The 22,831-nt window shown below is 40.9% G+C and overlaps 2 protein-coding genes across 2 annotated transcripts in view; both read left to right on the forward strand.

The window, feature by feature from the left end:
* LOC128891452 (diacylglycerol kinase 1) overlaps positions 1-12,053 on the forward strand; it is a 136,981-nt gene extending 124,928 nt beyond the window's left edge. Inside the window, exon 19 of the transcript XR_008460831.1 lies at positions 12,043-12,053. The gene's annotated coding sequence lies outside the window, so the exon portion shown is untranslated. The remainder of the gene's footprint in view (positions 1-12,042) is intronic.
* The window catches only part of LOC128891462 (homeobox protein Hmx-like), a 41,593-nt gene continuing 29,369 nt past the window's right edge, over positions 10,608-22,831 (forward strand). Inside the window, exon 1 of the mRNA XM_054150960.1 lies at positions 10,608-12,187. Within this exon, the coding sequence (XP_054006935.1) occupies positions 11,443-12,187 (745 nt within the window). The 5' untranslated portion in view covers positions 10,608-11,442. The remainder of the gene's footprint in view (positions 12,188-22,831) is intronic.

The following is a 22,831-nucleotide window of genomic DNA, read 5'->3' on the forward strand; positions in this document are numbered from 1 at the left end:
GTCAGATTTGGAGTGTGATCTGTGTTGGCTGCGTTTGAGCTGCATCGATGCTAGTATTGAAATATGTCTGCTTTGTTGCTAATCTCTTTGTGGAAAATCAACCTGTTTAGTTGCGGAAGGATTAGGTAGGGTAGAACTATGTTTGAGGAGGTAGGAGTGGCAGTTAAGCGCTGTGCAGTTTTTGCATTGTTTGTTTAATAAAATTACAATTGTACCAAGCAGCGCAAACTATAATTCCATTGATTCAATACACTGAATTGCTTTAGAACAATTTCTATTGATAAATTTGTCCACTGTTGCGTAATATATATTAAAAATTAAATCAATGAAAAAAATATCATACGGAGTTGGAATTATTTTAAGTTCGTCGGAAGTTTACGGCCTTCCCCGCATTTAAAATATACCGAAATAAATATTTAAGTGTATGTTCGCGAATCTACTTCGGTATACTTGAATGTATCCTACTCAGATGTACCACAATATAAATATACCGTAATATACCTAAATATAATCTGTCCCTGGCGACATGATAAATCAATCAGTGCTACTTCAATCCTGTCACCCAGGTAACTCGAAACGGGAAAGAGTCTATTTTACTTCGTTGGAACATTGTTGGGTAACAGAAAACGATGGAAAAGCTCTTTTGGCACGGTTTTATATCCTTTAAAAGATTCATCGGAAACAGGGTCGCACTTGCCGCGAAGGAATGGAAAATCGACGTATCTCTGAATTATCCTGCGCAGACTATACGACAAATGGACGGAAGTTTTCCTTCTCCCCGCGGATTTCCGATCCAGATTTCCAGGCGGAAGTTTAAAGTTCGTAGCTGGCCCCAAGGATCACCCTGAAGGAGCTTCCTATAAGATCCTACGAGTTTGTGACGGTATGGCGAATATGTTCGTGAAACATTCAAAGAAAAAGTTTTACGCCGAGGAGACGGCCCAGCGTCGTAGAAAGGCGAACCTACGGCCGTTACCAACTGCTATAGCCTTACAGTATTCCAATATTCGATTAGGAGATCTATTACGAGTTATTAACCGGGGAAATTAATCCTGTGTCTCTATATTCACTCATAACCCTTGAACATTTCTATTGAAATTAAATATTTTTACGGACTACTGGAAACTACATATTAAAACATTTATTGTCGTGTTAATTTTTGTAACTTCATTGGAGTTCGTATATTTCAATCCTAATTTACCCAAATTAGTAAATATATTAATAAAACATGACGTATAGAATAAATTGTAATCGTTGACGTGGTCCTCAAATAAAATGATTAAAAACAAAAGAACTCCATTTTCAACAGGCATATCAGTGCCCACTAAAAGAAATATAAAGAAAGGAGAGCGAATTTTCTCAACTATTCTCAAGTTTTCGGAGCAAGGCCAACAGTGAGAATTGTTCCCTGGAAGACGTCAATGAATAATCAACCGACTAGCGAGCCGACGCTAATCAAAAGCCGTGGGTGCTCTTTTTCCTGGGCGAGGAACCTCGGTGCAACCGTCGAGGGTATAATCAGGGAACGAGCAACCCCCCACCGTGGGGGAGGGGGGGGGCGCCCACGTCGGGAACGTGATACGAAACAGAGACATCAATTTCGTTACAGCTCGGCCATGTGAGAACTCTGACTGCACGACACCTACGTTCTACGCGAAAATGTTATGATCCCCTTGGCGTTGGTCCTCAGGGACCCAGGGGCAGGGGGCGCTTGGAAGAAAGGGGGACTTTCGTGGCCCTTTCGCGATGTTCATCGGGCGAACAACCGCTCGACGAGGGGCGTGCGGCCGCCCCGAAACGATTGGCTTGTTGTGAAATTGTATATGGTCGAGGGTCACGACGAATCTATCGGGAAGCACAAGTGTTATACCCTCGTTACCAGGACGCACTTGATGTAAATCCGGTTGCCACGGGTCTCGGTTACAGGTTGCAGCGTAACGAAACCACCGAGAGTTCGTCGCAGCATCTGTTGCAACGTCGACGATTCAAGGGAACGGTTTTCGTCCTACTTTCGAGCAAGGTCGCGGAATATTTGGATAGATAGGAATATTGGGATTGAACTGCGATTACCTCAGGGACACGCAGGTGAAATTTGATCGGTGGTAGACGTAGTTTAGAGTGACGCAGATCACTCTGTGCCTCTATATTCACTTCTGACTAGAATTTAATACGTTGACTCTCAGACTAATACTCTTGGAAATTTCTATCGGAGTTAAATATTTTTACAGACTATTGGAAACTTCATATTAAAACATTTATTGCAGTGTTTATTTTCGCAACTTCATTGGAGGTCGAATATTTCAATCCTAATTTACCCAAATTAGTAAATATATTAATGAAACGTATAACATATTGAAGAAATTGTAATCATTGACGTAGTCATTAATGATCTCGTAATTGATGTGATCTCAAATAAAATAATTAAAAAAAAAAATTCCTTTTTCAACAGGCATATCGGTGCTCACAAACGTGAGTAAAATATAAAGTCTGCAGACCAGTAAGTGATAAATTAGTATGAATGTGAAGCAGAATATTGTAGAAATGTATATAGTGACTTGATTAGCATTGCAAGGGGAATTTTTCATACATCAATTCATTCAACCTCTTAACTTAAAAGCCCGAGATAACTCGGGAATACACTTACATAATAATTGTTAAGTTAAGGGGTTAATTATAACAGACAAAATACGTTACTTCAAAACGATACTTGACGATATGTCTTAGTTATGATTCCTCAAACAGCAAGCTTTATCTTGCTCGTAAATCGTACCACTAATTTCAGCCATCTAATTAATTTATTTATTGCTTCCATTCTACCAAGCCATCGACTAACTGCAAAATGATTAAAGTACAAGCTGATATCTCTGACGGAGTCTCATTGGTCTGTTAAATGTAGAACGTGTAGACATCCGCAGGTGCCCCAGCGATCAGCGATTTCCCACCTTAATAGGCACTTTTGATTTGCGAGTGATTATTTTTCGAAACGTATTTTACGAGTTGTTTGTCGGCCAGCAATAACGCTCGGCTGTAATCGCCGCAGGAACCCTTCGAGAAATCGTTTTCTTAGGCAATAAGCAATTTACCAAAGTACGAAGTAATTCGGTTCGGACAATTTTCGCAATCCTGTATCTTTTAATGCTAGAATCTGGCACGGTCGGTGGAAAGTTGCTAGGCGAAAAGAACAAGCGAATTCGAAACATTTCTGGCGTCCAATTATCCTTGGCATAAAGTTTTACAGCGCCTAAACGCGACGTATCCCCGAGTCATATACGAGATGTCTCGGGACGGATGGTACTAAAATTAATGGAAAAGGAATTGTCTGATTATTTTTCATTCGTGGCTTAATTTTCCGACAGATTGCGTTCGTTGGTCGCTGTCGTCACTGATGTTTCCATTAACCCTTCGAATTAGAGACATTTTTATATTCGTCGAATCAATAAGGATTGCCTGCATAGTATTTGGAAGTTCCGACTTCCGAATGGAATTGTTCTATGATAATATGGAATAATTTATGGGGCGTTGTAATATTAGGTTGCCATAAAAGTTTCTGCTGTGACTTGCACTCGGTTATTTTGCGTGACAGTGTTTATACAAATAGACAACCTAATTTCTTACATGTTAACGTTGTAACAGTAATGGAGCAAAATGAATCGTACGCAATTTAATAATGTTACATAAGACATAAAATATTTTGTATGTATTACTTATTAATGAAATGGAAGAAACCTTTGGGACTACCGAATAGTAGCGAAGTATGAAGAGTTTTTCAAAAGCTACTCTAGGATTGCACGTCTAACGCTAATTTTACCAAGCTGGTCAATTCGATACTTTAAGCTGTTTTCTAAAGTCACTCAATCATTAACGATGCTTTTACTACAATATTTAGGGATGATCACTGTAACATAGAATTAATTCGACGAATTAGTTTGCTCCTTTTGTCACTTGTATTTTCATTTATTTAAGAGTCGGTTATACCTTACCATTGAAAAATAAAATTCTGAAGCCTCCGTCGGAAAGCTCTTTGTAGTGTTCGATGTTGCTTTCTAAAACTATTTTCTAAAGTCACTCAATCGTTAACGATGCTTTTACGACAATATTTAGTGATAATCAATGTAACAAAGAATTCATTATGACGAATTAGTTTGCTCCTCCTGCTACTTGTATTTTCATTTAAAATTTAAGAATCGGTTATGTTCCTTCTCATTGAAAAATAAAATTCTGAAGCCTCCTTCTGAAAGCTCTTTGCAATCTGCGGTGTTAGATCCAACGACTGTATTTTAGTGAAACTATAATATCATCGCTATGAAGCACCTATCACATTCTCATTGATGCAGTCGCTAGCGGTTTTCGACCCTTCTGGCGTTGAACAGTTCCCATTGATGCAGCGGATACGCGCGTTAACGTGCACCCTCCTTCGATCTAATCAATTATTTAGTATTGTCAGTGTTCCGTTACGAGATAAATATTCTCTCTGCGTAATGCGAGCCTGAATCAGACGACAGGGTGGAGGACGGACGCTGCGAGCGACACCAGCACCGAGTAACGAGCAGTTGAAACACAGGGGACCGATATGGAAAAAGTACAAGAGATTTTTCTCTCAATTAACCTTCCGATTTATACAATATGTAAATTATGTATAGCCAGCTACTTGATCGAGGAAAAATTGTAAAACAGAAATTGAGGGGTGTGCTGCAATAAGGAGGCAGCTTCATTTTTTTTATGGTTTTGAGGTTTGAACGTTGTCACGAATTTAAAAATATATTATCCTCTTTATCCTCCACTCGAATAAGAAGTTTCTATATATTAATACTAGCTTTCAAATAAACTTCGAATTTCACTTCAATTTTCATTTAAATTCCATCGATGATTAATCACCACGACTAACTATTTAATTCGAGCAATGTTCCTCGCGATCAGTATTTACTCCAAAGGTTCCAAACCGAAGTCCTCCGATTATTTCACGAATCACTCTCGCGTTTCGAGGGTGAAACTCCGAGTGTTTTGAATAAAAAATAACCTTTTTCCGGTAGGGGTTACGCATCCAGCCGGTTTTCCACGTCGTCGCGTCTTTCATCCCGAACAGAACAGACCGGTCAAACCCCTTGATTTCTCTCCATTCGCTCTTTGCCTCGCCAGTGAAACCTCTTCGTCCCCTGTTTTCCCGCTCGCGATTCCATCGCACGGTTTGTAAGCGTTTCGAAAGGGTGGAATGAATTATTCGAACGCCGGTGAAAACGCCTAAGTGACACGTGGATGCCTGACGTCCAAATTGATCCACGATCGGAACACATTGAGTAGAACCCGGTAGCTTCCAGTGGGAACCAAGTTGGATTTTGCAGAACCGATCGTCGACGATATTGCTGCAGTGAGAAGCCAGCTTTCTTGCATAATTCGCGACCGCATACGGAATCGCGTTAATCTCCGCTCTGAATGCACGGATCAATGCGAATCGTGGCGCGCTTGTTTCTATGTAATTTTCCTCTGTACTCATCGACGTTCATTGGACGCTCGATAAAACATTCGACAAAGTAGCATTGTCAGCGTGATCTCCTCCGGTACTTGCCACGAGTACCAATGAATTTTTCCTGGTGAAATAGATGGGACCTAATTGAGACTTTTTGTCCATTTCTTTCGTTAGAAAGAATTAGTGGGCCACTTGTTAACATTTTTTTGGTATGTCAAGATTGTTCTACATAGTTTTATTTGAAGAAACACTTGACACTTTGGACTTTCCATTAATTGAGTATAGTGATGCAAAGCTTCCAAAACTCAATACTTTGAGTTCCCATTGCTATTAATTTTTAATTTACGAAGAATAATCCGTTTATTCTAAAAATTTTATATGTAAAGTTTGAGATACGCGTCAGCCCCTAAATATGGCAAACAAATCTCCTGAATCGATTGCCTATATTGATGCAAAGCTTCCAAAAATCAATGCTTTGATATTTCGTTACTATTAATTTTTAACGTACGAAGAATAATCCTTCTTGTTCGAAGATTTCCAAATATAAGATTTGGAATTTGCGTCAGCCCCTAAATATGGCGAACGGACCTTCTGCATCAATTGAGTATACTGATGCAATGCTCGTTTCCTTGACGACAGGTTGATTGTAGGTACCATAACTACGTTTCCGTTTTTCCACGAAGGTATTACCTTCGAACATTTATGTTGCGGTTGGACTTCCACTTCTGAACGACATTTTTAACGTTTACACGGCAATATCCATTTTCCAAGGTATAAAATGGCTCGTCAATTCGCGGTATCGATATCGAAACGTGTTTACCTTTCTGGCTCGTTTCTTCCTCGCCAAAAATGAACGAAATATTCTTTTGAATAAGAAACTGCTATCATTTTACGAACGAAGTCTTCAATATTTAAATAGTCGAAGCAATAATTTAAAATTCATCGATCTTCCGATCAGATTTCGTTTTCCAAAATACTTAAGTAAACGTTATGTTTATATTTCACATTTCGTGGAATATCAGGCGGTTTCATGAATCTTTTCTCAGTCAGCTATAGAATACATAATTACCGAATTTCTACCGAAAGTTTGCGAAGCGAAATGCCTCCCATACTTCGCGGAATGAAATTAGCCAATAACTGAAATCCATCGATGGAAGTTATTGATCAACGACGAATATTGCATTCCGTAAATATGCTAAATAGGATGAAACGTCTGCCTTATATTTAGAAAAGGAAGCCACCAATAATTCAGTATATTGAATCTCTTATGGAAATTGGAATCTATACAGTGGTGCAGGTGTTTTATCAATATCGCCGGACCGAATTTAACCAGATCCAAGAAATAAATACAAAAACGTTCGTTATTTCTGACAGGGAACCTATGATGAAATTGGACCAATCCCATAGGACTTCGGCTGATAAAATAATACGGGATGATCTCGAGCGTTCTTTATATAAATAACTCAACATTTTTCAAAAGACGAACTCTTATTAGTAATTAATAAATTAAAAGTTGAAAATGGAAAGGCTTTTAGAAGCATTATAAAATAAAATCTTTGGAAAGGTATCCGCAAAAATTGAACCTAAATAGGAATCTATTTTACTCTGCATATATTAGATTTTCTTTCAATCATTTTTTATATTATTACACACTGTGCGCATTTTGTATTCACCTTCGAATTTCCTATAAATGCATCGAAATCCAACCGCTTCCAAAGTCCTTATACAATCCTCTTACCAATTATTACAAAATGGTAATTTCCAACAGTTTCTTCTTAATATTTTTTTTTTTTTTTGTAACTCTCCACCACTGTCGACTACCAATGCCTTATTTCGAATGGCACAGACACGTTGCAATACATGCAATAATACGTGGCCTCGGCCATTGGGAAAGTAATTTCAGAGAGCGGTGGTAACGCAAAACGCGAGATGGTGGCCTTAAGTCGCTGTTTCGCCACTACGTATACAGCAAATTATTTCGTTGCCATCACCGCGATGTTTATTGCACAACTGCACGCGGATTACTCTCAAATGAATTGTCGATCGAAACGCTCTTGCGCCACGCTACGCGTGTTCGTTGCGTTTCGCTCTACGCGTCCGATAATCGATGAATCGATTCGATGGGAACTCGATTTAAATATTCACCGTGGCGATGAATACTTCATGCGCCATTTTTTTCCAAACTTTTCCCATTTAATTGAGCCATGTGCATGGACGCTTGGCCGCTCCCAAACCCTCTGCGTTTTTTCGATATTTAAAAACGGTTGGGCATGAAGCATCCTGAAATTTAATGAACGCTGGCGACTAATTCCAACTTTGTTCTCGATCCTTGTAGTCTAAATCAAAGTACAGTCGATTGTAATTATTGCGTGACGAGCGATGAGTGAAATTTCCTTCTTAAAGCAATTAGTTCGCATGTAAATAAAGTTTCACCTGAAGAATAAGAAGACACACCTGAAGAATACAGATAGATGGAGCGATGAAGTTGTTCGATAAGACAGGGAAAATGGCGGGTGGAGTTTGTCGATGGTCACCATCTTAAATTGGCTCGAATAAAAGGAGGTGCCTGGGCGCCGTGCGATTGCACGAGGCACAGTCACTTTTATCAGGTTGTACAACCGGTCGATCGATAGGGATAAAGACCTTTAGTATTAACTGTATCCAGTGTACTCAACCTCGCAGATAAACTATATCAAACTGATCTGAATCAATCAAATCTGAATAGCTACAAAAAAAAAGATTACAAAATTCAGGGTTAAAGCGAACCTGACTCGGCTACTCTTCTTATATTGTCCTGGCACTCCAATCTCCATCTTCGGTGGTTAAATCGAAATCATAATTTCCCCTTTGAAATTGTTCACCTCTTGTCGTTCCACAGAGCTATCTTCTAAATTCGTCTCAACTTCAGTCGTTGTTCCTCTTCATCATCGCTGTTAAGTTTCAACGTTCGTTGCTTCTCGGTAAAACTTAAATACTCGGACGTCGATGGATGGAAATTTCATAGCACGGACCGTTTGGCGGAATTAAAGAGCGTAGGTATGTAAAACCAGCCTCGGTGGACAGGGTAAGACGCGAAAGCGGTTCTCGGCGGGCACGTCGTCTTCATGTTCAACTAATAACGCGGGAGGGCAAGGGAAATCGGCGTGGCTGGCCTTTTGCTCGGTTGTTTTGACCTGCGTTCTGTGGCCAGCGCATACCTAGCTGCATGAAACTCAACGTTGGCATAGCATCGCTGCAATAAAAGCCTAAGTGTCGTGTCCGTGCGCATGAAACGCCGTTTTCTTCATTCGATCTCCCCTGCAACTGAAACATCGCGTGCTCCAGCTTGATCATTTTAACGAATTAAAGATTTTATTTTTGTTAACGATGTTTTTATAGGAATGAAGGAATATCGGAAGCATCTTTTAAAACCTATCACGTGAACCATCCATTAACTTCCATACGATTTCCACTGTGTAACATAGAGAATTGATTTTCATCTATGTTTCAGTGTCTTTATTTTAAATGCACTTCTCTGCGATTAATTGTTATTCCATGTTTTAAAAAACAACGGCATAGAGTTTGTTTCTTTTTCTGGAGCAACGAAACACTTGTATTCGTTCAAGTTTCTGAACGTCACTCAATTCGTGCAGAATTCATTTATCCATCCTCTGAATTACCAATCATTGTCAATAAAACGCGGGTTATTTCCACTAGTCTCTTCCGAAAGTTTAATTATTTACAATTTCCGCCATTTTCTTGGTCCAATTTCCGTTACCGTATCAGCGAGCACGAACTTTCAGGACGAACGTTGCATCCTTCTTCCATTAATACGACGTCCGAATATAGTGGTCTGAATACCTAAACAAAAAACCTAAACGTCTCGATCAATTAGAATATTTTTCTATTATTATGTCGCGAAAAGGTCCGTGAGAGTCCGTATATTTCGTTCCTAATAAATATACATAGAAAAAAAAAGAATCAGAGAATATCGCTAAAAAATTAAACAAATTAATCGTGAAGATGAGACGTCACAGAAAATAAATCTGCATGAGACTCGTGATTTTCGGGAAATTGCAAAAATAAATACTAGTTTAAATTCAACAAAAATAAATTCCAATTATATAGAAAGAAATTGTTAGGTTCATATACATTGTCACGAGTAGTATGGCAGTTAACGTGTTAAGAGAATCAAGAGTTATCTCAAAAGTAATGCGTATACTAATTCATTGGATAACACGTGATAATATCTACATATATTTGATATTTTCTTCATATTTAACGCAATCTAAGAATGTATTTAATCACGATTAACGTTAAGAAAATGAAATTTAAAGGCACTCCAAAAAGTTGATCCAAAATGCTTGTCGAATTGACTCGTTCACTACTGCTCCAAAAAATGGCTTCAAAAAGTTTGTTGAATTTCCTGGTTCCCTACTGCTCCAAAAAGTTCCAAAAAGCTTTCGAACTTTCTGGTCCTCTACGATTTCAAAAGGCTGCTCCAAAATGCTTGTCGAACTTCCTCGCCCCCTACTGCTCTAAAAAACTGCACCAAGATGCTCATCCCCTACTGCTCCAAAAATTCACCTCCACGTTTCTCGAGGGCGCCCAACGCGAGAAACCTGAACGAAACGAAATACGATTTAGCCCGCGATCATGGCGCGAACTCCAAAGCTGGGTAAAGCGGACATCGCGTACACGGGTATCAAGTGTCCGTAGAAGCAGGACGAGAGGAGACAAGTTGGCAAGAACGACGATGGCGAAAAGAAGGCAAGAGAGAAGGACGAGTAACGGGGCAGCACGAGAAGGGAAAGGATCGTGGTGGGGGCCAAAAGGATATTCGTCGTAATTAAGTCCCTCCGCTCCTTCAACTCAATGCGGCACGTCTCTGCGAGGAGACGAGGAGCGTCTAGGTGCGCGAGAGAACGCGAGAGAGAAATGGCCAGGCCGCGGCGGGGCGGAAGGACGAAGAAGACGGAACATACGGGGCTACGCCGGGATGGAGGAAGAAACGTAGTGGGGGACGAGTAGCCAGGGAGAAAAAAAAAAGGAGGCACGACGATCGGGCAATAAATAATATAGGAGAAAAAGGCGATCGCCTGCAACATTCTGCTCAAATGTTAAATAGGTATCAATTTAACGCGGTCCAATCGGCGAGCTTGTGGGCGGGACGTAGAAGAAGGAGATTGGTCGATGGTACCGGTGGTAGGCGATGCCGCGCGATGGGGATTACGGGTCGCGGCTCGAGTCGTCGCAGAACCGTGGAAGGGATGAACCATCTGGTTTCCCTGGTTCCCTCACAACGTCCCGTCTCTCTCGTCGCGACCGACCTGGATTCCCGACACACGGATCGAGTTCCGTACGGGAACACTCACAGCCCTTTTGTGTACCACGTGAGCCACTCGTCGCTGGTCCGCCGCTGTCCAGTGCGCCCTTCGTCCTGTCATACCTCGTCGATTCCTAACCTTCCTTCGAGAACCGATCCGAGACCTGTCGCGGCCGCAGCTTCCGTCGAACAGCAGCGCCAGGAGGGGAAGCAACAGAGTTCCTCCAGTTTCGAGAGAGTGTCTCCGACCGGACGACGAACGTTCGATGTTGATCATTCGTCGAAGTGACAAGTGATACACGCAAACATTGGGAACCAGTGACCACGGTAGTGACTCAGTGTTTTGTATTATGACCAACGACGAGCGTTATCAGTGCCTCGCCAGTGAGGAAGAACGCGGGATTTAATTCGGCACTTAGGACTCAAGACGTTTGCGAACAACATGGCCGTCAGGCGAGCCAGAATACGCAGCGATTCGACTGTCGGATGAAAACTCGTTCTCTAGATCGCGAGCAGTTTCGGTATCGCGCTCGAAACTCCAATTTAGGTGTGTCGGTGAGATTCAACGATCGGTGTGGGGGGGCGACAGACGCGCAGAATGTGTTCGCGAGGTGGCGAACGATCGCAATAATCACACCCTTGAAAAGTATCAGGATCGATTAGGGAAGAGATAATGTCTGTTCACTGCGACAGCGACGTGGACGCGACGGAGGAGATCAATGTCGACGACTCCGACTCCGGGAGTTGCAGTCCCCATAATTACACCAACGACAATCGTCGTCTGCCGCAAGAGCACTCGGAGTGCTCGAATTCCCCGCCTCCCAGTCAGACCAGCTCGAGGATCTTGCAGAACGAATCGCCGAGGAGCCATCCGTTCAGTATTAGCCGTTTGCTGGGCGAGAATCGCTCGCAGAACCCGAAGAGCCCTTCCTCGGAGGATTTGGACAGCGATAAGGAAAGGAAGTGGTCTTGGGAAGAGGGTAACAATAACGGTGGCTTGTCGATGACCTTGGACGACGGCAGGAGGTCCTGGGGCCACGAGATCGAGGAGAAACTGTCCGAAAAGGACGACGACGACACAGGAAGTACTCCCGAGACCCAGACGAATTCTGTCTCGTCGGTCCACTGCTCCACCGCCGCGGACCTCTTGGCGCCCTTCAGACTTTTTCCAACCGGAACTGGTCTGATATACACCGGAGGCGGTGTAATAAGAGTTCCCGCGCATCGACCACCCGGTGCTAATGGCACGACGACTGGTGCACTCCCGGCACAGGCGTTGATACCGCCGTGGAGTTTGCAAGCTCTTCAACACAGCCAGCAGCAGGCGGCGGCGGCGGGTCTCCACAGGGCGAGCTTACTGGCGAACCTCGCCGCACATCCGCTTCAGGGACACCCACACCTGAAGGACAGGCTGGCAGGTAAGAGAATCGCGGGGATCCTGACACGTTCAACGAAATTTAAGGCTCCCAATGGGATACAAGGGAGATTGATGGTATTAACGTCCCGAAAGGCGGAAGCTCGGTGGGAACGATTCTCTGAAATCGTGATTAATGCTAAACCTACGTTTTATTCGTACCTATTAGAGGTGCCAGAAAGTACTTGTTTATTATTTATCAGCTCACTGTGCGCCAATTGATTTTTGTCGATCAGGTATTGAACATTTGCGCACTAGGTGGCAAGAGATTGTTGATAACGAGGACAGTATATAATTCGTTAAAAATAAGTGATATTAATTTATTTGTTTGAATTTAATGTAAAAGATACGACATTATTTTCTGGTCCCACTAATACTATTATGATTCAAATATTAACAACCATAAGACACTTACATTTAATTTTCTTCTGTATCACTCATTTCTACATTAACATTTACGACAGATTCTGTTCGAATACACGAACAACACAGCATTATATTCGATTCATAATACTACCAGCAATTAAACGAGTAAGAATAAGTCACGATCAAGTTATTGCTCGTTTAATAATCCAATGTTTCGTGAGATGGGTCAAATCTGGTGTTGTATCGTTCAATCATTTGTATAATACATCACCATTTACAAAAAATTCTGTTCGAATATACGAACAGTACAACATTTGTTTCGATGCATAATACTTCCGGTAATTAAACGAGTAAGGATAACTCACGATCAAGTTATTGCTCGTTTAATAATCCAACTGTCTCGAATCTGGTGTTGTATCGTTCGTGTATCCGAACAAAATTTCTATAATACATAACCGTACACAAAATTCTGTTCGAATATACGAACAGTAGAAGTTTACATTTGACCCCTTTCATGCAACATCCTCGAATCAAATATTTCCAGTAATCAAACTAACAACGATGATTCGCGATTAAATTATCCCTCGCTTAATTTTCAGCTAGAACGCTTCTTTTATCGGTCGCAACATAGTCCGTATACTTTTCCAAATCTCGGTTTAATTTGCGGCGCGTTAGCATTGCCTATTCGCCAAGTATTCTTGTAACAGTGATCGCTGCCATTAAATTTCGACATTACAGGCGAAACGAAATTGTGGGCATTATCGTAAATCGGTTAAACGCAAGGGGATGTCATTTTCTCTCCCGCAAAACACGATTCCCCGCTGGACCTTGATTCTCGTTCATCAACCGCATTTTCTGATTGTTGCAAACGCGTCATTATTCTCTAGTTACGTGAGTCACAGTCGGCCGCGGCGGAGAAATGACTTTGTTCGAATGGTACCGCGGTTATTTAAAAAATAATGCCATCCTTAATGTATGCAATAACGATTCCCGCGTGAATGGACATTTTTTTTTTCTCCGTCTTTGAGAGACGAAGAGTACGAACGCAGTCGATGACGGCGGAACGAATGGAAAAGACATTCGTTGGACTTCTGTTTTATGATATCCCCGATTAATTTACTCGTGCTCGAACTCGTATTTCTTCGGTTCATTCATCAGGTAATAGTTCTCGATAACGCGTTTATCAGTTCAGATAACGCCATTTCCACTGAAATTGCTAATTAGAATGCACGTCGTTCTGGGTACGAGTTTTACTCTGTAATAAACTGTACCTGTTCCATAGAAGACGGTTGGAAAATTAGAAGACAGGAATTTGAATAACGTTACCACGTCAAATTAAATTGATTCGTTAATTAACTCTCGGTTATTACGAAATAAATGTATTCTTATCCCGTCGCTGTTACAAATTACTTCCGGATAAACGTTTCCACGAGTTCGGTCTGATATTACAGGTTCTTTAAATGACCATCAAGGAAATGTCGATATCTTTAGTTTTATAGCGCTTTTATATTTGTATCATAAACAATTAGGTACACGCCGAACGCCCGTGCTTTTTCTTTTGAACGATTACAGTACAATTTTGCTTTGAATAACAAGATTTAAGGGCAATGTCGGTCGTTTAAAACATCTAGAAACATCCCTTAACCGTCAACCATACACGGCCATTCTGATTTCCTTTACACACCTGGCCGTGAATGCGCGTCGTTGCACCTGTGTTACGCTATCTACGGGCACAATTTACGTGTATAATTGTTATCAATGGGTACAACCGATCCGGATAATTCGTGCAATTAGGAAAATTGCCGGGCATTATTAATTCCCGCGATCTTCAGACCGAGGGAATGTGCTCCGCGAGTGTCGAAACGCGAACGTGCTCTGAGAGAGACAGGTTTTCAGAATCCGCGTCGTTGATTGGAATATGAGTTTCTCTAATTGGAATCGTGTATGACTAACGAAACGTTGATTGCTCTTCTTTAATTAAATATACTGCGGGGGAAACAGAACTGTCTCTCGTCGATAGCTAAGAGGTAGGGCTCAGAAAGGAAAGCAGGCTCCATCGAGGTACCAGTTATTCCTGCTGTCAATTTTTTCTCAACGTTGGGAATAGTATGATGAATTTAAATATTAAGTTTTCCCTCAAATTTCTCTCATTTTAGTAGTAAGTAGTACATGGACAATATTATATGTTTCATGTTTTCACTGAATTGCGCACGATCCATTTTACTCTATTACTGGGATAACATCAGCTTCCAAGAGATAAGGTTGTCTATTTATTATTTATTTACCTAACGTATCAACTTCCCACTGTATTTCCTACTGTATTCCTTCCAATTCCGCTTACCACTGGATACGAGCGAATTCGTTAAGCGGAGGTTACCGTCGAGACGCATAAAACATGCGTGAAGTTCTGGAATTTTTTTTTAATATAAAATAAATACTATTGGATATAGGTTTCAAAGTAATATATTCTTGTATAATTGAAAGTTAAATTTCAATTTTTTTTTTTAAGAAAAAAGTGTCCTGCGCTCTAAGAAAACTATTTCGAGAACAACTTCTAAAGTACCTTAGATATGAAAATATCCTTATACCTACGTGTTCTAAACACTTTAAGGATGCAAATTATATAAAAAAAATATCTAATTTTTCATCGTCATGAACGGTAACCTCCCCTTAAGGCGATATCCACCGTTTGGATCGAACAGTTGCTCCTTGCGACGTCGTGATCTCTCTCCGCGGCGTTCAAACGAATTCCGTCAGCATCTCCCGTTGCGCGTTCATCCAAACTCAATCATCGGTTTAACTAACATGTCTCATTAGCGGAAACGGTAGTTAGATAAAAGGCAACGGTTCGTTGGACGAGACTTGTTCCGAGCCGATAGTGTTTTCAGCAAAGCCACCGGCTATCTGCGACGAGAAGGGAGAAAAACGAGAGGGTTTATCGAGCGAACCGGAGGAACGTGAGGACTTCAACTTGTCCGCACGCCATTAAAATGTCACAGCGGCGACCGCGTTTCGCGCACACTTACCTACACGTATGTACGCCCCGGTGCGCAAGTGTCTTCGACATATTCGGTCCTAGCTTGATCGCGACGACAGCACGCTTGAATTATTTCCCAGCAATTCATAATTGATGTCGTCTATGTGCCGATTGTTACCCAACGCGACGTCCTAACGACCAGCGTTAGCCATAAGATTCCCGACTTTGGACAAAAGTTTTCCTAAAAAGAGCTTTAGGATTTTGTTGTTTGATAACAAAGGGACGCTGGGGCTCCCCAGGATTTACATTCGTTGCCAATAAATTGGGTGGGTAATTCTATGCTTTTCTGAAGTAAACTTATTAATTACAGCTGTAAAAATCGGTCCATAAATAAGAATTTTCGAAAATAGCGACCCCAGCTCCACCTGGAGGGTTTAACAAAAACAAAACAATCCGGAACACCACACGAACATATGGTGTGAATACAAGCTGGTTTTTATACAGGGTGTACCAAAACTGTTGGAGGTCCTTGAGAGAAGTGGTTCGGAGGGTGATTTGAAACAACTTTTTCCTTAATGAAAATGTTGTCCGAGGCTTCGTTAAGGAGATATTAACAGAAAACCCCGATCAATCAAAGCGTGCGTATACCGTTGGAGCGCCCGCGGTGCGTAGGCTACACAGCCGCAGTAGCATAGGCTACGCGGTAGACAGACACAGTAGCATAGGCTACGCTCTAGGCAGCCACAGTAAAGGTCGATTTAGACTATACGACACGGACCGTCACGTTCCGGCAACGACACGTACCGGCACCGACACGACAAAATATTAAAACACGCGTTTTAATGGAACTATTCACACTATTCCCGTTGACGGAACGTTCAGGTCGGTGCCGATACGTGTCGTTGCCGGTCCGTGTCGTATAGTCTGAATCGACCGTAACAGACTACGCGCTAGACAGCCGCAGTAGCATAGGCTCCGCGCTATACAGACACAGTAACAGGCTCCGCGCTAGGCAGCCGCAGTAGCATAGGCTACGCGCTCGGCGGCCGCGCTCTGATTGGTCGAGGTTTTCTGCTAATATCTTCTCAACGAAACCTCGGACAACATTTTCGCTAAGAAAAAAGTTGTTTCAAATCACCCCCCCTCCCTCTCCGAACCACCTCTTTCAAAGACACACGTATCAAAAGTCGTAAAAATACAATATCGAAACAAGTCATCACTAGTTTTATTACTACGAAGTGCTCGAAGCAACAAAATGGTAAATCTATTTAAACTACAGTTGTAAATAATTAAACGTTAAGCTAACAGAATTATTCTCGCCTAGTAACTGTCAAGTATATCTGTAATCTCTTAGAATATAAGCAATTGGCTGTTGAACTTGGTGTGTATAGAAATCTATTCTAATATCCATTAGGACTTACGTTATGTATTAGGTTGTCCCAAAAGTTTCTTTCGCGACTCGCACTCAGTCGCCTTGCATGGACAGTGTTCATATAAATAGAAAACAGACGCAAAAGAATTTCCAAAGAATGACCCGAAACACAGTCGAAACGAATGAAAAGATATGCTTGAAACGTGCTCGCTCGAACTGTATAAGGAAATAATTAAATAATAGTTCGATTCCCAGTTAAAAGCGCAACATTGGATGGAATTACCGCGTGATATGTGTCGAACGTGATTGGCCAACTGAACTGATAATGGTTAACGTGAAAAAAAAGTGGGATTCATTTTCGCGACTCCTACTGGCTCACTTATGGCATTGTGTAAATACGTGAATTCGAGCAATTTCGAAGCGTCAATTACGAAATAACGGTTCGGCTGGGAAGAATCCGTATTCATTTGCACACGTCGATGGAGAGACCCTTCTCGTTAAGCTGTCCCCTTTGACAGCGTCGATTCGGTTTATCGCGAAAAAGAGAGAATAATAAGGACGTCGTCAGCGTGCAAAGGGTTATTGGCCGGCGAGCTAACTGCACGCGAAAAATGCGGGAATAAACGTTAAAACATGAGACGAGCGCGCTTAATTCGACACGTACACGATTATCGCCACCTTCGCATTGTTTCTATCAGTGTGTCAAATACTAGCCGAGATAGCACAAGTTTGGTATTAAGGGTGTACGTTTCTAGTAATCAACGAGAAGAGTATTTTTAATTAAACTTTTGACAAATTTATGGAGAGGAATCTGTTTCTATATTCTCTTCCAAATTGTCTTAACGTCTTCTTGGACGAATAAACAGAGATATAATTGAATATATAGAGTATACATAATAACAAACTTTAACTAAAAATATAATTCATTTAAAACAGAATTGAACAGAATGTGGACGTTCACCGTTAATTTTCCGACGTATAGAATAATCCAAGAATAAATAAATGACCCCCTCAACTCACCTAGGAATATAAAAACCATGACTCCTAGGCCACGCTTCAAGCGGCATTTTCTCTATTTTTGTAAATAATTGGGACACTTACCTTAGTTACCTGCAAAATACATAATTAACCGTCCACTCGGTCGACGACTGACTTTTTCGTGCGCGTAATGAAACCTGCCATTACAATTCCGTGAGGCGTACGAAAAGTATCGGGCACACGTGTGCCCAAACACGAAGTTTCGCCGATTGTTGTTCCTTTTCGAGGCGTGTTTGGAACGCAACGGGACAATGTAACGAACCCTGTAATCGCGAGTATCGAGTGACGCCGATTTCTGATGTTTGCTCGAAACGTGGGAACCAGACTTCACCTCGATAATTGCTTTCTCCGCAGCTCGAGTGCGAATCGTCGCAGCATTAGGATCTAACGGGTCGGCGTGATTGTGGAATTGAAGGGTTTGGGGTTGGAGAAGCCTTTTCAGGTGTGACACAATATCGGTCTTTTCAACTCTTTTGACCTTTATGTACAGAGACTGTCGATTAACCGTTAGAAGCTTGATTTTCCAAATTAAATTTTAAAAAATATCAATGTATTTATCGCAGTAACCAGATAAAGGGAGAAATAATAACAAAAATCGTAATACATATTTTATATATTTATTCCGATAAAAAGGCAGATTTAAATGGGTAACATAAATACCAAAAAAGTAATTAAAAACATGAAATATTTGTAAACACACCGTGACTTCGACAAAAACAAGTGAATAATTCGTAACATCTACATTCACTAATACCTATCGTTTTGTGCTTACTTGTCCACTGTGAATAAAATTATTGGTTCATTTCAGATACCTCCATAAATAATTTATTAATACGTAGAATAGTGCTCATTTTATTAGAATTTATTTTATTAGAATTAGGAATAGGCACTTTTGTTCAATAATTTCGTGTAATGTACGTAACCGTAAATGGCAGTGGAGTCGTCAATTAACGCGTTTAATAGCCTAACACGGGTAGTTGTTTAACGACAACGGTGCTTAATTTATCGCGATACGTCATGAATAACTGATTAAAACAGGTTTTTGAATATATTTTAATTCAGTTACTGGCGATTCCCGCGGCGCATATTTCATGGGCCATGCGGGTAATTATTTAGTTGCGTTTTACGACCAACACCGATGAAATTGTTCTTATCGTCTGTGTTTAATGCGAATCGAGTACATCGTTTAGATAATGATTGTAAACGAAGGTAGCTCGAGGCCCAAATGGAGCTTCGCTTAAGTAATAATTAAAACTGTTAAAACTACTGGTCCAATTCGTATCTGTATTTCAAATACACCGTGACATATTTTCTTATTTTTCCGTAATAAAGCGAGCGAACATAATGTTACCGGTATAAGAAGACCTATTAATATTCATGTATTTTATCTAGAAGCTGATAGGAAAACACGCCTAACGCATATGCCGCGGTTGTGCCGGCAAACTTAATCGAATATGTAAAAAATGGATATCCCAAACATCTGACAGAGTCGAATAAAAATGTCTAGAGGACACATCGGTGCCCATTTAAATGGAAATTCGCCATGTTTAACATGCACACGATTTTTTGCATGATGTTTGTTTCGTCTCAGAGTTGTCCAGGAACGTGGCACCCTAACTCGACGTTTCCCGGATTAAGAAATCGTACGAATAGAAAAATTTTGAAATACGTATATTATGACACTGGCTCTATTTTTAATTCTCTGTTTTTAATTTAATTATATTTATCGAACTTCAAGTCATTTGAAACCCGTGAGAAATATATATCTTTTTTTTCTTTTTGTATTTAACTCGACGGCTGGTTCCCTTTTAACATTTACAAAGCTATCATCTAAGCGCAACACCTCATTCCTCGTTCTTCGCTGCTTCAGCCCTTAATTCCACATTAGGTTCGCGACGGAGGAAAATTTCAGTCGGCCGAAATGTTTCGAAGCCAATTATCGTAAAAGTTGTTCTATAAAATTTCGCCCGGGATTATACGGAGCCAGCAAACTATTGGTTGGTTAGCCAGTGGCCCCACGAGGCAATTTACGTTCAGAGAAACAATCTTGCCGATTTGACAGGACGGTTTCTGTAATTGTAAGTCAAAACTCGTACCCTCGGGGCAACCGCGCGTAAGCTGGACTTTCGCACGAGCGTCTAGAAACGGAATCGTGGTGCATCGTGTCTGTCGAGCTGAAGTTTTACTTCATCCTTTGACGTAGGTGCCCTTTTCCATTTGAAATTCGGCTTTGGTTAGTTTCAAAGATGAAGTTTGTTCGAACAGGTGCGTCGATCAATTTTTAGATTCGTATAGCAACGAATAACGATCGAGAAGGTTCGAATATTTATCAGAGCTGTGTTCTAAATTACACAGATGTTTATTTCGCGTGTAATATAAAAATTGGACAAATTTATGACTAATGTCAAACGGAATTAATTACTTTCGAAAGTCTTGCCAATCAATTTTCAGTTTCCAATTTGAAACCAGCCTAATAATTTACTAACAAAATAATAATTCGTAAAGATTTGGATATGTACGAAAATAAATTTTCTCTCGTAATCTTAATTATTATATTTCGCGCGGCCTTAAAGAGCTTAGTCGTTCATGGATTTAACGTTTGTTGGTTCTACTTATGGAGTATCATTGAAATCGATTTGTAACACTTCACGTGGGTCCCTTGTCGATCAAACAGAGCGAGATAAATCGCATGTTGCTCGTGAGGGCCTCGAACGAGTTGTTTTGAGCTACGTCAAGCGTGACTGCACCTTCGGCGTTGGCCGACTCGTGGCCATAAAAGGTGCAACGATTTGTTTCCCGCGAGCGAAACCCCAAACCGAGTTCGGGACCGCGTTGGCACGTAGGGTAAAATCGCTGGCACCTTCGTGGACGTAAAAATGTGTCTTAAACTGTTACGTTTTACTCTCAAATTGCCTGAAAATTTAATAACAACCTCGCGTTCCTTCGTCGATTATACACCTGCACCTCTGAGCCAACTTTTTATTTTAAACGAAACCTTACACAATTACAATTGTGCAGGTTCTATCAAATGAAACAGTAACTAGTTGAACAGTTTTATAAATGAATCGTGGTTCCTTCGTCGATTATATATCTGTACCTCGGAACCAAAATATATTAAGTCCAAATATTCTGTGAAATATATCCAATTTTTATTTTCTTTTATTTTAAATGAAACCTTACACAATTAAAATTGGCGCAGATTCTATCAAATGAAAAGTTGAATAGTTAAACAGTTTTACAAATTAATTTTGTTCCTTCGTATGAATTTACTCAAATTCCTTAATCCTATTAAATCGAATTTCTTTCCAATTAATTTTATGTTACGTATTCGTGGCAATGTAGCTCTTAGTCGAATGTTAAAATTAACGAGCTTACTTTAAACCGAATGATTTGATTAAAATGATACTCGAAGGTACGCTGATGTTAAAAGTATTGATATAATCGCATCAATTTTTATATAAATGTAATTCAGTCATGATCGCGATAAGGAACTGGAAGAGGGTAATTCAAGTACATTGAAATACGACTTTACGGATGTTGCTCGACCAGTTTGTCCTCTGTGATTCCTTGCACTTGTTAAATTTTGTGACTTCTCGAAATTGCATTTCCAAGCATCGTGTCTTTTATAATACCGATGCCTGTATAACATTAAAACAGATCGAACATTCTTTAATTAAACGAATAAGATAAGTCCCTCGATTGAATTTTCGTTTGCAAACACCATGTATTATATATCAGCGTGTATTAAAACAATAAAACAGTCCGGCGATTTGAGACTTAAACAAATAAAATAAGTCTCTCGTTCGAATTAGCACTGAGATTATTAATTTCAAAAAGTAATTCTTCCCTAAAGATATTAATCATCGTACCCCATAATTCTGCTCCGATTGCTAAACCTCGATGCTCGTTACGTGATTATCAGTTGTTGCTATTAGCGTAGCCACAATCGCAATCATGACGTCACAACAACGCCGACAATCGCCAAATCGTGGGATTTTCCTATTTCACACGTTTCTTCGCGGAATTGGCGAGTAATAGCTACCGAGTAGTGGTAACTTTCCATCCGGCCGTAACTCAGTTTCAATTTTCCAGTTCTTGGAAACCATTGACCAGAACGTAAACCGCGCCGTGATTCTGTCGATTCATTAAAGGACACGTCCATGGAACGATCAGGTATTCGTTTAGCGACAGTTAATTCCTTGCGTGCAAATGTAAAACATCGAATCAAGCTAAGCTCCATATTTTTAATTTTATTGTTTACAAACAGGTGAATTCGCAACAAACGTCTCTCAACTGTGTTCTGTAACGATCGAACCTGATCTCGATCGGAATAGCAAATAATAGAATAATAAACACGCGTGTTTGAGGCAGAAAGGTGGGAATAAAGCGCGCGTTAAAGGGTTAAATATCTCTCGCGGGATGAGACGCGCGAAAGACCGATCGGAAGGATATCGGAGTAAGGAGCTGGCACAGAAGGGACACGGGGCTAAAAGAGAGTAAATTGGACGGGGAGTAGAGTCCGAAACTAACCGCCCGGGGCCAAAGATAACCGGGTACCTGGAACAGAGAAAAAAGGCATCGCGTGACCGAAACCTGAAAACCAGAAATCTCGCTGCCGTTGCAGCCGCCTCGCCAAGGATCCTACGCTTGGTCGATGAAATTGTCAGTTCTGTGTGCGTACCGAATCTATGCCTTGCGCGCCTGTAGCAATTTAGAATTTGCGTGCGTAGAAATTTAGGGCTTGTGTGGGTAGAAATGCAGAACTTGGATGCGTACGGATTCGAGACTTGAGTGTTTAGAAATTTATAGTTTGAGTGCGTAGAAATCCAGAGCTTGTGTGTGTCAAAGTTTAGAGTTTGGATGCGTTGAAATTCGGAGCTTGTGTATGTAGAAAT

The sequence above is a fragment of the Hylaeus anthracinus genome, unplaced genomic scaffold, assembly GCF_026225885.1.
Source record: "Hylaeus anthracinus isolate JK02 unplaced genomic scaffold, UHH_iyHylAnth1.0_haploid 12001, whole genome shotgun sequence".
Lineage (NCBI taxonomy): Eukaryota > Metazoa > Arthropoda > Insecta > Hymenoptera > Colletidae > Hylaeus > Hylaeus anthracinus.